Genomic DNA, 17,957 nt, shown 5'->3' on the forward strand with positions numbered 1-17,957 from the left:
TTGGGTATTCAAATCTTACCCTATGAGGTCCGGACCCTGCTGGTTTTCTGTTATACCTGATAATTCATTGCACCCACCTGGTGGCCCAGGTCTAAATCAGACCCTGGTCCTCTGTAGCTCAACTGGTAGAGCATGGCGCTTGTAACGCCAGGGTAGTGGGTTCGATCCCCGGGACCACCCATACGTAAAAATGTATGCACACATGACAGTAAGTCGCTTTGGATAAAAGCGTCTGCTAAATGGCTTATTATTATTATTATTATTATTATTAGAGGGGAAAGATGAAAAAACGCAGTGGAACTGGCTTCGAGGTCCAGAGTTGACTTTGATGGTTATAGACCAGGCTATAAGCATGGTCCAATATGTAAAAATAATTTTACCATACTTTTTACCAATATGTTATTGGGCTCATTTCTGGAGGTGGAAATTATATTTTATATTAATTCATTTTGGATTATAATGTCCTTTTTAAAAAGTCACCAGAACTGAGCTTCTCAGTCCTTTTAAATAAAAATTATCCCAGGGTGGACCCGGACCACCTAGTCAAGGGTACTGGAATTGGTGTAACTCCCAGTTTAATACATGTACAAAATGATCATCTTTCCCTAAAAGTATGATGATCATGACTTTCTCACGGGAAAGGGGAGGTTAACTTGGCCCCAGACAATCGATCTGAGATCGACATAAGTTTCAGTCACAGGATTTTTTGTGGTTACTTTAACCCCTGTGTACTCACTTCTCTCCTCACTTCTCTCCTCACTCTTTCTCTGCCTGGGCTCAGTGAGGTGTAATATGATGGTGTCTTCAGTGGAGAATGTCAAACAACCCTGTACTGGGCGGACACACACACACACACACACACACACAGAGGTGGCCCCAGTCCATCACATGCCAGCTCTTACTCACTCATTCACTCAAACTTATTATGTATCATCTGCATACTTAATAAGACCCATTCCAGCAGAAGAGGGTTCTCTGTTTATTAGTATTTACTCGCTAATGAGGAGTTGTGTCCCTGAGAGGGGTTCCTGTCTGTCAAACCCAGTCAGACTAGTAGCAATGGAAAATTGTAAAAACACATACTATGACAGTGGCATAGAGACCTCACGGCACACCCAGAACCCATCCACCCGTATGTGTGTGCGTGCGTGCAGATATACTGTCTAGTGCAGGGATGTCAAATTCATTTTCCCCACGGGCTGCATTTGGTCTTTACTGACGTCCGGAGGGCCACACTTAATATTGTTAATTTCCTCGTCGTCAAATTTAAACAAAAAAATAGTTCTCTGTCCATCGCTTTTAGAATTTGAGGCTCCCTGACTGTCTAGCTTTCGTTTCGATGACTGTTAGCAAGCTGTACAGAGTGAAGACACTGTCAAATGTAGGTCCATTATCATCTCTACACAGTTTGTTTGTTTTTACTCATTTCAATGTCTATTGAGATCGTGTATTTTTTTATTAATTTTTTTACAATAAAAAATAAATGATACCACTGTGGTTAAATCCGTTTTTTTTGGGCCAGGTTGAATGATGAGTTTGACACGTGGTCTAGAGTGTACTCAGTGCTTGTGCTTTTCCCCCTGCAGGGAGCCAGCAATCTCAAGAGCAGGCCAACCGTAGAAGTGGAAGTGGTGGGGAAAAACACAATGAGAATGGGGTAAGAGTCTCACTAAACAGTCTCGCACACATCATGCACCTAAATGATACACACTCTCATATTTTGATATTTTTGGGGTTGTGCCATAGTGAGACTGCTCCGCTATTATATAAAAAAAAATACTTGTGGTTTATTATTTCAATAGGGCTGGTGGATCAACACGTCACAAATGGCCTTCGTTACCCCAATAGAGAGAATGTGGAAAAGTCCTTGTCCAATAGAAAATGTCCCTACCCATATCCATTGGATTTATCTCTAATCAATCACCTCCCTCCCAGAGGACCTTCGAACACAGTGGCACACCATACGTCTCTGATTCGGAGCCACGCCTCGCAGTCGTGTGACTCACTAAGATCAAATAATGACAAATACTTTGGCCAGCTTTGATTTGTTGATACGCTAGGATTATATGCGTTATGCTCAGTTACCTGGGGACGAGGTTAGGCCCTCACTGTGCCAGTGATTCACAAAATCAGTGTGTCAATGACATTTTGTGTGCTCCAGTTCTTCAAGGACAAACCTTTCACGATTTCACTAATATCATCAAACTCAATAAATTATAGCACGTTTTTGGGCTCATCACACAACACCCCATAATGAAAACATTTTTTTATTTTTTTACAAAAATATAAATATTACATTTACATAAGTATTCAGACCCTTTACTCAGTCATTTGTTGAAGCACCTTTGGCAGCTATTACAGCCTCACGTCTTGTTCTACTGTAATCAATAGCGCACTCAAATTAATCACTCACATCGATATTGTATTGAAATCAATGGAACTGGGACAACAACCGTGGTGACGTACAGTTTACGCTCTTCTAACAGACAAACCTCAATGAACTTGGGTATGCTACATATAACTGTCAATAGATGACAACCTGTCGTAGCCATTTATCAACTTATGTCTCTGTGAAAAAATTATTTTGATAGATGGCCAATACTGAAAAGGAAACGCAACACTGGATGATTTCACTGAATCACCACCTCACATCGGTTTCTAATTAGCGATGGGTGGCTTTCATTTGAATGATACTGTAGCTTAACCCTCAAATCCATGAATTCATGTGAGGCCAGAATCTGTTATGGGAGGAGCGCCCAATTTCTTTCTAGCCACCGTGTTCTGAAAATAACAGTTCTGCTACGGACTGGTGCGTATGACAAAAACACTGGTACTAAACCAAAGATATTGATCTGTTTTTAAACAATTTGATTTTGTGAGATCGTGATGACTATAAACTTTATAATACTAGCATCACCAATCTGAGGTAAAAATGATGTATATTTCCTGTCTTTTGTGGTGAAAACGTGCTTCACTGTAGGGATGGTTCTATGTTTCCTCCAGACGTGATGCTTGGCATTCAGCCAGAGCCCGGACTTGAACCCGATCTAACATCTCTGGAGAGACCTGAAAATGGCTGTGCAGCGACCCTCCCCATGCATACTTTCCGAATGCACTGTGAGGGAATTAAGTATTTGATCCCCTGCTGATTTTGTACGTTTGCCCACTGACAAAGACATGATCAGTCTATAATTTTAATGGTAGGTTTATTTGAACAGTGAGAGACAGAATAACAACAAAAAAATCCTGAAAAACGCATGTCAAAAATGTTATAAATTGATTTGCATTTTAATGAGGGAAATAAGTATTTGACCCCTCTGCAAAACATGACTTAGTACTTGGTGGCAAAACCCTTGTTGGCAATCACAGAGGTCAGACGTTTCTTGTAGTTGGCCACCAGGTTTACACACATCTCAGGAGAGATTTTGTCCCACTCCTCTTTGCAGATCTTCTCCAAGTCATTAAGGTTTCGAGGCTGACTTTTGGCAACTCGAACCTTCAGCTCCCTCCACAGATTTTCTATGGGATTAAGGTCTGGAGACTGGCTAGGCCACTCCAGGACCTTAATGTGCTTCTTCTTGTGCCACTCCTTTGTTGCCTTGGCCGTGTGTTTTGGGTCATTGTCATGCTGGAATACCCATCCACGACCCATTTTCAATGCCCTGGCTGAGGGAAGGAGGTTCTCACCCAAGATTTGACGGTACATGGCCCCGTCAATCGTCCCTTTGATGCGGTGAAGTTGTCCTGTCCCCTTTGCAGAAAAACACCCCCAAAGCATAATGTTTCCACCTCCATGTTTGACGGTGGGGATAGTGTTCTTGGGGTCATAGGCAGCATTCCTCCTCCTCCAAACACGGCGAGTTGAGTTGATGCCAAAGAGCTCGATTTTGGTCTCATCTGACCACAACATTTTCACCCAGTTCTCCTCTGAATCATTCAGATGTTCATTGGCAAACTTCAGACGGGCCTGTATATGTGCTTTCTTGAGCAGGGGGACCTTGCGGGCGCTGCAGGATTTCAGTCCTTCACGGCGTAGTGTGTTACCAATTGTTTTCTTGGTGACTATGGTCCCAGCTGCCTTGAGATCATTGACAAGATCCTCCCGTGTAGTTCTGGGCTGATTCCTCACTGTTCTCATGATCATTGCAACTCCACGAGGTGAGATCTTGCATGGAGCCCCGGGCCGAGGGAGATTTGACAGTTATTTTGTGTTTCTTCCATTTGCGAATAATCGCACCAACTGTTGTCACCTTCTCACCAAGCTGCTTGGCGACGGTCTTGTAGCCCATTCTAGCCTTGTGTAGGTCTACAATCTTGTCCCAGACATCCTTGGAGAGCTCTTTGGTCTTGGCCATGGTGGAGAGTTTGGAATCTGATTGATTGATTGCTTCTGTGGACAGGTGTCTTTTATACAGGTAACAAACTGAGATTAGGAGCACTCCCTTTAAGAGTGTGCTCCTAATCTCAGCTCGTTACCTGTATAGAAAAATTTATGACATTTTTGACATGCGTTTTTCTGGATTTTTTTGTTGTTATTCTGTCTCACTGTTCAAATAAACCTACCGTTAAAATTTTAGACTGATAATTTCTTTGTCAGTGGGCAAACGTACAAAATCAGCAGGGGATCAAATACTTTTTTCCCTCACTGTACATGATGATAGTAAATGTAGGACACTCACACATTTTTACGATTACATCTATTTCTTCCTCTAGACTAGAGCATCCATAGGGTCTGTGCAGCAGGATGAACGTTTGACATCCCTAATAAAGACTACTTCACCGTCACCTTCCGTATGAGTGCATAATATATGCCCCACTCTCCGCCATAACTACACAATATGTCACGCAGCACGCTTCAAACAAAGTGGATTGGAGTTTTCTACTCAAATATGTTGAGGTAAAGGCGTGTGTTATGTTGATTTCAGATGACCTGAACGATGAAGTTAGTAAATTATCGAGCAACGAACTCGTATACATTCCGATAAGGAAGTTACGAAACTTTGATGTATCAGATGTGAGCTTTTGTGCATGGCCACTTATGTGCCAAAATCAACGTTCATTTCAATGACGGTTTGACAAATGAAGACCAATATGTTAAATACTTTCTTGGAAACACTCAATGCATGTCAGTCACTCTCTTTCACATAACTGCACTAAATTACTCCCATAGTAGTCCCCCTTTCTGGCATAAGTAAATGTGGTGCGCGTGTATCTGCGAATTAGTGATGCGGGGGTTGACTCATAACCCGCCGTGGCTGTGGTTATATCCGCAGGGCAGGCTGGTTTAGGGTAATTTAAAATTGTGTGGATGAAGGGTGGGTGGGTTGAATAAAGAGAATACCTTAAATCCATAAATGTATCATTCTTGTGCAATTTATATCTATAGGCTACATTGATTATTTTCTTTCATTATTTAAGGCTATCTGGCATTAGTGCCTAAGTCTAAGCTTTAGGGCCGAACTGTATGCGCGCCAAATAGCCTACATGCCAATCGCTAAATACTTTTGGGAACGGGCAGAAAAGGTTAATATGCAACTCAATATTAGGAAGGTGTTTCTAATGTTTGGTATAGTCAGTGTATGTAAATCAGAGAAGAAGAAATCCTGCACACCCTGTCAATATTTTTCCGCCATCTCTGATTGTAGCCTCCCCGGTCAGGTGCGGGCCTCAGATTTTCACTTTATCACATATAGTCGGGCGGTTGCGGATGGGTATTTTAGCAATTGTGTGCGGGTGATCAAACAACTGACCCGCGCACCACTAGTGTGCATGCGTGTGTGTGTGTTAAAGGATGGCTCCATGATAAGAGCAGCCTCTGGCATGCCCTCTCACTCCCCAACCATCTGTCCCAGATTCCAGAATGGGGAGAGCTGTGGTTGAGGAAGCGGAACTAATTGAACCTTAAGGGGGGGCGGGAAAAAACCATTGCGGCACAAGATGGAGTTTTTATTTATTTATTTATTTATTTATGTATTTATTTATATACTTTTGTGATGACCGCATCGCATCGCAACACACCACATTGCCTTATCTGGTCCCTTTGGCATACTTTCTCCTACTATTCATGATCCAGATGTGTGTGCGCATGCATGTGGATGTTCAGTGGATGTGCGAGCATGTCAAAGTGTGTGTGAATACCACAGGGAGCAGTGTTACGTTTTTGCAAGGGGCAGGTGGACTGTCGGCTAGGGAGCTGATTAGCCAGACGCGGCTAACGCTAGCTAGCCGGTAGAGCGTGTCTCCTTCTCGACAGGTGGATGTCCCCTGAGTTGTATTAATTAGTGTAAACCGTGGCAAAATGTTTTACAACAAGTGTTTCTTCAGGTAGTTCAGTTAGGTCCCTCCCCTGTTTCAGCCCATTTGCTTCCGTTTGATTCCTAGTGAATACAACCCTAGAGGGTGCTGCCAGAACACAATCCACCAGTCTGACTCTCGCTCAAGCTACATGTTTCCTGTAGACCTAGTACAGATCTAGGATCAGTAAACCCCGCCCTACCCCCTCAATGTTGCGTGTGTGTGTGAATATCCACACACACATTGTACAGAATAATATTCTCCTACATTAGGCAGAGCATGTGGTGTCCTGTCCACAAATACTTCTAAAGCCTTTATGTTTGGGCCATATAATCGGATGACATCCCATTGTTGGGCAACTTTTCAGATCCCCATGCACTTAGTAAACCCCATCCATCTCGCCCTCCTATCCCCCCACCCCACTACACCCCACTGACAACCCCAAACAAACATTACCCCTGATCCATAGCATATTGCTCACCAACCTGTGTGTATTAACCTCGAGAACAGCTCAAATAAGCAAAGAGAAACGACAGTAATAATAATAATAATAATATGCCATTTAGCAGACGCTTTTACCCAAAGCGACTTACAGTCATGTGTGCATCAATTTTTACGTATGGGTGGTCCCGGGGATCGAACCCACTACCCTGGCGTTACAAGTGCCATGCTCTACCAATTGAGCTACAGAGGACCACCATGTACATCATGTACATCATTACTTTAAGACAGAGGTTTCACAGAGTTCAAGTAACAGACACATCTCAACATCAACTGTTCAGAGGAGACTGTGTGAATCAGGCCTTCATGGTAGAATTGCTGCAAAGAAACCACTACTGAAGGACACCAATAAGAAGAAGAGACTTGCTTGGGCCAAGAAACACGAGCAATGGACATTAGACCGGTGGAAATTTGTCCTTTGGTCTGGAGTCCAAATTGGAGATTTCTGGTTCCATCCGCCGAGTCTTTGTGAAACGCGGTGTGGGTGAACGGATGATCTCCGCATGTGTATTTCCCACCGTAAAGCATGATTCCATATGTGTTATTTAATAGTTTTGATGTCTAGACTATTATTCTACAACGTAGAAAATAGTAACAATAAAGAAAAACCCTTGAATGAGTAGGTGTTCTAAAACTTTTGACCGGTAGTGTATAAGGAAGCGCAGTACTCTCCTGTGTAGTTTGGAGGATTAGGGAAGTATGATGACATAACGGTCCTAAGAGGATCAGTGTTGTGGTTATCCGCTGGGCTCTGGTCGAGCAAGGGGCTTTTCTCCGCTCAGCCCACATGTGGGACGCTCTCCGAAAAAGTGTAACACAAACATGCACACACACACTTACTCCCTCTCTCACAAACACACATGCAAGCGCACACTTTCTTGCACTCATGACACTCACACATGCACACCTACACACAAGCAGTTAAACCACACACACACACACACACAGGGGGGGCTAGGCCCGGGGAGAGCGGAGCTCTATAATCCCCAGGGGACACATGCCTTTTAGAGAATGAGAGGGTAAGACATGGCTTTCCCCCTCTCTCCTCTCCCATCTACACTCATGGTGGTCTCCTCTTTCGCTCAGCCCCCCTCCCTCCCCCTCCTCTTGCTCTCTATTCCTTTCTCTCCCTTTCACCCCGACTTTCTCTCTCACTCTTCTTTCGGCAGTCTGTGTGTGTGTTTCTTTTTCCCGTGGGCCTCATCAGTAAGACTCTGTCGCCCAGATGCACTGGAGCGTGCCAGTGGCTTTCTGTGTGTGTGGGGCACTTCTTGCCTGAGTAGTCAGTCCCCTCTCCCTCTACTATCATCCATTCCATCCCTCCTCTCTGTGAGGCAGAGCCCACACATACACGCACCCGGGATTCACTCACTGCAGCTGGGGAAACACTTGGGAGGTAAGGCAAGCTCAACCCTCCATCTGAACCACACAACCAACTCGAGCTGTGTGCATTTGTAGTATATTTACAGACACTATAGCTGCTCTGCAGAAAGAAAAGCTGCTGATAGTCTAGTAATAGTTTGTAGATGGACTGCAGACACTTTCTGGTTGAAAATCAACAGACTTGCAGTTGACATGTTACGGACTTTGTAGAGCATCTACAGATGGACTATCCAAATAAAGTGTTACCATGTGTACCTTTCAACATTGAAGAATTGCCAGATATCTCAACGAGAGAGCTTTTCTACCTGTCTCTCAAAGCAAAAGCGATTCTGCACTCAAAAAAGAGATTAAAAGTATAATATGCTGATTGATCATGATATGATTTATTCAATAATGTTGATGCAATATGAGAACAAACATAGTCGGTAGAAGTGGCACTTTGATGACAAGGAAATTGTCAAAAGTTTGAATAGCACAAGCATGTAGTTTGGGCTTTCTGTGTCAAACTGTTGTGTGGATCTTGGTCGCTCCGCTCTGTGAAACCTGGTGCTGAATTCCAAATGTGGATAGGGAATCAGAGATGTGTGTGTGTGTGTGTGACAGAGACAGGGACTGTTGGCAGCTGGCTGGCATATCCCAAAACATCAAACCCCATCTCTTTTCCATGTTCTTTCCCGCCTCGCTAATTCGTTACTAGTCCTTGATTTCAGCGCTTCCCTGCTCCCCTGCCCTGCCCCACTCTCTTCAGGTAACCGTCCCCCTATCTGGGACGGTCAGCACAATGGATACGTCCCAATAATATCTATTTTCTCCTGAAATGTCTACTCATTCACTACTTCCCACAAATCTAAAATAATTGGATTGGTGGCAGTGTGGGCTAGAGGGAGTTTCCACCATATTTCTTATACCAGTCATTTCCTCTCAAATCAGTGAAGGAAAGTGAACAAGTGCAAACTTTGGGAGGAAGGAGGGATAATTGGGATGTAGCCAGTGTGTTAAGTCTGCTTGGGATTAGAAATGGGCAATTCCACGGTAATGGCATTACGCGGAGACTCCGATTTTTTTTACTTTGAAATGTATCACAAACAAAAAATATTGATTTAGAAGTTTAACAAGCCATACAACTCTATGCAGAATGTGGACCAATTTACACAGTAAATGCATAACAAAAACGAATTTACTGGAAAGATTGTGCAGATGCAAAGTTTTTATATCTGCACAGTACTTCCTGAAAATGTGTTTTTGTAAATTGTCTGTGGAAATTGTTGAAAGTAGTCCTTGTGCATATGGTTTGTTAAACTAAACTTTGAAATCAATGGTTTTTGTTTGTTATACATTTTAAAGTGAGAAATCTGAGTCTCAGCATAATTCTGTTACCATAGGATTACCCAAATGTAGCTTTCTCTAGTCTGGCTTTTTCAGAAGGATTTCCAGTGGGTGGACCCTCCATTTTAATCTAAAAAGGCAATCGTCAACCGTCCAGTGACTTTGTGGTCTCTGAGCCGTTCCCAATTTTTTGCTGGTTAATCTCAGTGCGTTAACGGGACACTCACACGCACACACATTTTGTGATGTGTAACTTTTAAGTTACATGTACAGTGGGGAGAACAAGTATTTTGCAGGTTTTCCTACTTACAAAGCATGTAGAGGTCTGTAATTTGTATCATAGGTACACTTCAACTGTGAGAGACGGAATCTAAAACAAAAATCCAGAAAATCACATTGTATGATTTTTAAGTAATTAATTTGCATTTTATTGCATGACATAAGTATTTGATACATCAGAAAAGCAGAACTTAATATTTGGTACATTTTTACATTTTAGTCATTTAGCAGACGCTCTTATCCAGAGCGACTTACAGTTAGTGAGTGCATACATTTTTTGTATTATTATAATTTCTTCATACTGGCCCCCCGTGGGAATCAAACCCACAACCCTGGCGTTGCAAACGCCATGCTCTACCAACTGAGCTACATCCCTGCCGGCCATTCCCTCCCCTACCCTGGACGACGCTGGGCCAATTGTGCGCCGCCCCATGGGTACAGAAACCTTTGTTTGCAATTACAGAGATCATACATTTCCTGTAGGTCTTGACCAGGTTTTCACACACTGCAGCAGGGATTTTGGCCCACTCCTCCATACAGACCTTCTCCAGATCCTTCAGGTTTCGGGGCTGTCGCTGGGCAATACGGACTTTCAGCTCCCTCCAAAGATTTTCTATTGGGTTCAATTCTGGAGACTGGCTAGGCCACTCCAGGACCTTGAGATGCTTCTTACGGAGCCACTCCTTAGTTGCCCTGGCTGTGTGTTTCGGGTCGTTGTCATACTGGAAGACCCAGCCATGACCCATCTTCAATGCTCTTACTGAGGGAAGGAGGTTGTTGGCCAAGATCTCGCGATACATGGCCCCATCCATCCTCCCCTCAATACGGTGCAGTCGTCCTGTCCCCTTTGCAGTAAAGCATCCCCAAAGAATGATGTTTCCACCTCCATGCTTCACGGTTGGGATGGTGTTCTTGGGGTTGTACTCATCCTTCTTCTTCCTCCAAACACGGCGAGTGGAGTTTAGACCAAAAAGCTCTATTTTTGTCTCATCAGACCACATGACCTTCTCCCATTCCTCCTCTGGATCATCCAGATGGTCATTGGCAAACTTCAGACGGGCCTGGACATGCGCTGGCTTGAGCAGGGGGACCTTGCGTGCGCTGCAGGATTTTAATCCATGATGGCGTAGTGTGTTACTAATGGTTTTCTTTGAGACTGTGGTCCCAGCTCTCTTCAGGTCATTGACCAGGTCCTGCCGTGTAGTTCTGGGCTGATCCCTCACCTTCCTCATGATCATTGATGCCCCACGAGGTGAGATCTTGCATGGAGCCCCAGACCGAGGTTGATTGACCGTCATCTTGAACTTGTTCCATTTTCTAATAATTGCGCCAACAGTTGTTGCCTTCTCACCAAGCTGCTTGCCTATTGTCCTGTAGCCCATCCCAGCCTTGTGCACGTCTACAATTTTATCCCTGATGTCCTTACACAGCTCTCTGGTCTTGGCCATTGTGGAGAGGTTGGAGTCTGTTTGATTGAGTGTTTGGACAGGTGTCTTTTATACAGGTAACGAGTTCAAACAGGTGCAGTTAATACTGGTAATGAGTGGAGAACAGGAGGGCTTCTTAAAGAAAAACTAACAGGTCTGTGAGAGCCGGAATTCTTACTGGTTGGTAGGTGATCAAATACTTACAGTGAGGGAAAAAAGTATTTGATCCCCTGCTGATTTTGTACGTTTGCCCACTTACAAAGAAATGATCAGTCTATAATATTAATGGTAGGTTCATTTGAATAGTGAGAGACAGAATAACAACAACAAAAATCCAGAAAAATGCATGTCAAAAATGTTATAAATTGATTTGCAATTTAATGAGGGAAATAAGTATTTGACCCCTCTGCAAAACATTACTTAGTACTTGGTGGAAAAACCCTAGTTGGCAATCACAGAGTTCAGACGTTTCTTGTAGTTGGCCACCAGGTTTGCACACATCTCAGGAGGGATTTGGTCCCACTCCTCTTTGTAGATCTTCTCCAAGTCATTAAGGTTTTTAGGCTGACGTTTGGCAACTCGAACATTCAGCTCCCTCCACAGATTTTCTATGGGATTAAGGTCTGGAGACTGGCTAGGCCACTCCAGGACCTTAATGTGCTTCTTCTTGAGCCACTCCTTTGTTGCCTTGGCCGTGTGTTTTGGGTCATTGTCATGCTGGAATACCCATCCACAACCCATTTTCAATGCCCTGGCTGAGGGAAGGAGGTTCTCACCCAAGATTTGACGGTACATGGCCCCGTCCATCGTCCCTTTGATGCGGTGAAGTTGTCCTGTCGCCTTTGCAGAAAACTCCCCCCAAAGAATAATGTTTCCACCTCCATGTTTGACGGTGGGGATGGTGTTCTTGGGGTCATAGGCAGCATTCCTCCTCCTCCAAACACGGCGAGTTGAGTTGATGCCAAAGAGCTCCATTTTGGTCTCATCTGACCACAACACTTTCACCCAGTTCTCCTCTGAATCATTCAGATGTTCATTGGCAAACTTCAGACGGGCATGTATATGTGCTTTCTTGAGCAGGGGGACCTTGCGGGCGCTGCAGGATTTCAGTCCTTCACGGCGTAGTGTGTTACCAATTGTTTTCTTGGTGACTATGGTCCCAGCTGCCTTGAGATCATTGACAAGATCCTCCCGTGTAGTTCTGGGCTGATTCCTCACCGTTCTCATGATCATTGCAACTCCACGAGGTGAGATCTTGCATGGAGCCCCAGGCCGAGGGAGATTGACAGTTATTTTGTGTTTCTTCCATTTGCGAATAATCGCACCAACTGTTGTCACCTTCTCACAAAGCTGCTTGGCGATGGTCTTGTAGCCCATTCCAGCCTTGTGTAGGTCTACAATTTTGTCCCTGACATCCTTGGAGAGCTCTTTGGTCTTGGCCATGGTGGAGAGTTTGGAATCTGATTGATTGATTGATTGCTTCTGTGGACAAGTGTCTTTTATACAGGTAACAAGCTGAGATTAGGAGCACTCCCTTTAAGAGTGTGCTCCTAATCCCAGCTCGTTACCTGTATAATAGACACCTGGGAGCCAGAAATCTTTCTGATTGAGAGGGGGTCAAATACTTATTTCCCTCATTAAAATGCAAATGCATTTAACATTTTTGACATGCGTTTTTCTGGATTATTTTGTTGTTATTCTCTCTCACTGTGCAAATAAATCTACCATTAAAATTATAGACTGATCATTTCTTTGTCATTGGGAAAACGTACAAAATCAGCAGGGGATCAAATATTTTTAAATTAATTACTTAAAAATCATACAATGTGATTTTCTGCATTTTTGTTTTATATTCCGTCTCTCACAGTTGAAGTGTACCTATGATAAAACATTACACACCTCTACATGCTTTGTAAGTAGGAAAACCTGCAAAATCGGCAGTGTATCAAATACTTGTTCTCCCCACTGTATTTAAAAATATCAATGTCAGTCCAACATTTCTATTTTTGTATTCTGTCATGGAAATAAATATATTTCCTATTACCAAGTCTTTTACGGTTTCTATGCCTTTAGTTTTCCATGTGGACCAATTTATTAGTGAATTCTGAAAGGAGTTTAGTGAAGAGTCCTGGATTGGTTTTACCTCTTGCAATTCATAGCAACACATCAGCCAGAACTGGTACTTATTGTGATGCCTTATATGGATTGGCAAATTATTTCCCCCATCCTATCACTTAAGAAAGGGCAGGAATTACATTTTATTTTGTAGGATCTGTCTTTTCCCATTCTGATGTTCTGCTCTTCCCCTCCCCTTAATCTGTGAAGCCAAACAGAACCCAACATTGTCCTTTTTATCGTGTTGTATTTTTACACTTCAAAGTACATGGCGCCTTATGTATTAAGAGTCTCAGAGTAGGAGCGCTAATTTAGGATCAGTTTTGCCAGCAAATAAGATTATATGGACAGAGGTCAACCTAGGTCAGCAATCCTACTCTGAAATGCTTGATACGGACCCAGATTTGGTAAGTGTCTGAAGTTTGCACACCATTCTCAGAAGACCAAAGACCAGAAGAAAGTAGACAACGACACACAGCTGTCTTGATTTCCACGTTTTCCTTCATATTTTGCTGACCTATAGTGTGCTGTTTGATGTGTGTAAGACCACCATGACATTTAGTCTCCCCTTTTCCAATACACTTTCCATAGGCCTTGGATAGGGGTGCTTTGCCATTTCAATACTGATTTAAGTTTCTGAGGCTCTGCTGAAGCCAAGCAACACCATTGGAGGTAGCTATGCTCTTTCAATAAGGTTTACCCTAGTTCAGCTATGCGCTTTGAAGAGGATGCATTACTGTTTAAACACGGTTTACATCATCCTTGTGTATGAAGCTTTAGGTGTGTTTGTGTTACCCACCTATGGCCATTGGACTTCAAGGTATTTATTTACCCAACTCGGCTGGTTTAAAGTCGACAGTTTTGACTCGAGGGATGAGAAGAGGGTTTAACTTGACCTCTGAACCGATAGAGGCTCTGTTCCACCAGGACACAGTCGGAGAACAGGAATTCTTTTTTTCCCCCCGAGTTCCAGCCTTCAGGAACGTGCTTAATCCAATGATCCTTGTCCGTGCCCCTCCCAGTGCCCCATTGCCATAGCAAACCTGTCGCCGCCCCACGTGATGTTGTGATAGGAACTGAGCGGTGTGTGTAAAGGGAGACTGATTCTCTTGCCCTCACAGCTGTGATTCACCCGGCTGCTAAATTGAGTCAAGTCGTTTGCGGCAGTGACCCCGGTCTAGATCGGACCACGGTCCGCCTGTTGAGTATGGCTGCATTAGACTATCTACAACTAGGATCATAAACTATATTCAGCTGCGGGCAGATTTTTTTCATGAGCGGATGGTCAGGGGGCTGGAACATAATTACAAATAATTTAGTAGATTGCAAATGGACCGCAAGAAGCCCAAACAGATATAATGTTTGACTGGTACCCCGTGTATATAGCCAAGTTATCATTACTCATTGTGTATTTATTATTACGCATTTTTACTTTTCTTATTATTTCTCTATTTTAGTTATCTCTGCATTGCTGGGAAGGGCCTGTAAGTAAGCATTTCACTGTTAGTCTACACTTATTGCTTGCGAAGCATGTGACGAATACAATTTTATTTGATTTAAAACATAATAATTTCATACCTTGCTTACATTTGTATACGATCACATACACTATATATACAAAAGTATGTGGTCACCCCTTCAAATTAGTGGATTCGGCTATTTCAGCCACACCCGTTGCTGACAGGAGTATAAAATCAAGCAAACAGCCATGCAATCTCCATAGACAAACATTGGCAGTAAAATGGCCTTACTGAAGAGCTCAGAGACTTTCAACGTGGCACCATAATAGGATGCCACCTTTCCAACAAGTCAGTTCGTCAAATATCTGCCCTTCTAGAGCTGCCCCGGTCAACTGTAAGTGCTGTTATTGTGAAGTGGAAATATCTAGGAGCAACAACGACTCAGCTGCGAAGTGGTAGGCCACACAAGTTCACAGAACAGGACCCCCAAGTGCTGAAGCGTGTAGCAACACTCCACTGCAGAGTTCCAAACTGCCTCTGGAAGCAATGTCAGCACAAGAACTGTTCGTTGGGAGCTTCATGAAATGGGTTTCCATGGCCGAGCAGCAACACACAAGCCTAAGATCACCATGCGCAATGCCAAGCGTCGGCTGGAATGGTGTAAAGCTCGCCACCATTGGACTTTGGAGCAGTGGAAACGCGTTCTCTGGAGTGATGAATCACGCTTCACCATCGGGCACTCCGATAGGTTTGGCGGTTGCCAGGAGAACACTACCTGTCCGAATGCATAGTGCCAACTGTAAAGTTTGGTGGAAGAGGAATAATGGTCTGGGGCTGTTTTTCATGGTTTGGGCTAGGGCCCTTAGTTCCAGTGAAGGGAAATCTTAACACTACAGCATACAATGACATTCTAGACGATTCTGTGCTTCCAAGTTTATGGCAACAGTTTGGGGAAGGTCCCCATGCACAAAGCGAGGTCCATACAGAAATGGTGTGTTGAGATCGGTGGCTGTGTGCTTAGGGTCGTTGTCCTGTTGGAAGGTGAACCTTCGCCACAGTCTGAGGTCCTGAGCGCTCTGGAGCAGGTTTTCATCAAGGATCTCCCTGTACTTTGCTCTGTTCATCTTTCCCTCAATCCTGACTAGTCTCACAGTCCCTGCCACTGAAAAACATCCCCACACCATGATGCTGCCACCACCATGCTTCACCGTAGGGATGGTGCCAGGTTTCCTCCAGACGTGACGCTTGGCACTCAGGCGAAAGAGTTCAATCTTTGTTTCATCAGACCAGAGAATCTTGTTTCTCATGGTCTGAGAGTCCTTTAGGTGCCTTTTGGCAAACTCCAAGCATGCTGTTGTGCCTTTTACTGAGGAGTGGCTTCCGTCTGGCCACTCTACCATAAAGGCCTGATTGGTGGAGTGCTGCAGAGATGGTTGTCCTTCTGGAAGGTTCTCCCATCTCCACAGAGGAACTCTGGAGCTCTGTCAGTGACCATCAGGTTCTTGGTCACCTCCCTGACCAAGGCCCTTCTCCCCCGATTGCTCAGTTTGGCCGGCCAGCCATCTCTAGGAAGAGTCTTGGTGGTTCCAAACTTCTTCCATTTAAGAATGAAGGAGGCCACTGTGTTCTTAGGGACCTTCAATGCTGCAGACATTTTTTGGTATCCTTCCCCAGATCTGTGCCTCGACACAAACCTTTTCTCTGAGCTCTACGGACAATTCCTTCAACCTCATGGCTTGATTTATTTCTCTGACATGCACTGTCAACTGTGGGACCTTTATATAGACAGGTGTGTGCCTTTCCAAATCATGTCCAATCAATTGAATTTACCACAGGTGGACTCCAATCAAGTTGTAGGAACATCTCAATGATGGTCAATGGAAACAGAATGAACCTGAGCTCAATTTCGAGTTTCATAGCAAAGGGTCTGAATACTTATGTATTCTTTGTCATTATGGGGTATTGTGTGTAGTTTGAGGGGAAAAAATAATTTAATTAATTTTAGAATAAGGCTGTAACGTAACAAAATGTGGAAAAAGGGAAGGGGTCTGAATACTTTCCGAATGCGCTGTATACCACTTACAGTAGTTCTTGCATACGTTTTCATATGGGTGGCGCCAGCGGGAATCGAACTTGCAATCCTGGAGTAGCAAGTGCCATGCTCCACTAACTGAGCCATACAGGACCACATCTATTATATAACCTGCATTGAACTGTATATATGAAATGAACGGCTATGAATAAATAAATATATATACATAAATAGAATGATTAAATGGATATACTCGCAGGCAACAGGTGACCTCACATTTTGCAGTGTCCCAATACAAACCTCTGTGCAAAAGCTGCCCTGGGCTAATTGTTTGTAGGCTGGACTGTGTACTCACAGTACTGAAATAATGACCATCCCAGCACTGGGCCATCTCTATGCTTTCATTGTCCTCCCTGCAGTTAGTGTGTTTTTTCTATCTAGATTATGGGTCTGCTGCTGACCGCTGTAGCTCGTTTTCTTCTGGCTGTGCCAATGTGCTCTAGCTCTTCGGCTTCATCCCAAATGGTGCCCTAAAGTCCTTATAGTACACTACTTTTGACTAGAGCCCTGGGCTATAGGGGAAATGGTGCCATTTGGGATGCAGAATTCCTCTTCAGGGCTGAGGAGATAAACAAATGGATAACAACACATCAGAACATCCTTACTGACCTCTCTCTCCCTCTTTGTCTCTCTACCCACTACTCCCTTTTTCTCTCTCCCTTATCTCGCTCTCCCACCATTCCTTCTCTCTCCCTATCTCGCTCTCTACCACTCCTTCTTCTGTCTCTTTCTCCACCTATCCCTTCTTTCTATCTCCACCACTCCCTTCTCTCTCTTTCTCTCTCCCTCTGCCTATCACTATTTTTTTTCTGTGTGTGTGTGTAGGTGGGGAACCCCCGCGTGGAGCTCACGCTCTCGGAGCTGCAGGAGATGGCCACACGGCAACAGCAGCAGATCGAGGCCCAGCAACAGATGCTTGTTGCCAAGGTAACCTATTGTGTGTTTGTGTGGACATTATTTTCTTTACTGGAAGAAAAGCCTGTTAGGAGGGTCAGAGCTACTGTATGCCAGGGGTATTGAAATCCGAGCCTTGAGTTCCAGAGTGCTGCTGGTTTTCTGTTCTACCTGATAATGAATTGC

General features: G+C 44.0%; 1 protein-coding gene across 1 annotated transcript in view; it reads left to right on the plus strand.

Moving 5' to 3' along the window:
- The window catches only part of ppp1r13bb (protein phosphatase 1, regulatory subunit 13Bb), a 76,184-nt gene that overhangs the window by 26,603 nt on the left and 31,624 nt on the right, over positions 1–17,957 (plus strand). Inside the window, exons 5-6 of the mRNA XM_084150676.1 lie at positions 1,587–1,657; positions 17,703–17,804. Of these exons, the coding sequence (XP_084006802.1) occupies positions 1,587–1,657; positions 17,703–17,804 (173 nt within the window). The remainder of the gene's footprint in view (positions 1–1,586; positions 1,658–17,702; positions 17,805–17,957) is intronic.

Source organism: Coregonus lavaretus, assembly GCF_964263955.1.
Source record: "Coregonus lavaretus genome assembly, chromosome: 33".
NCBI classification, from domain to species: Eukaryota; Metazoa; Chordata; class Actinopteri; order Salmoniformes; family Salmonidae; genus Coregonus; species Coregonus lavaretus.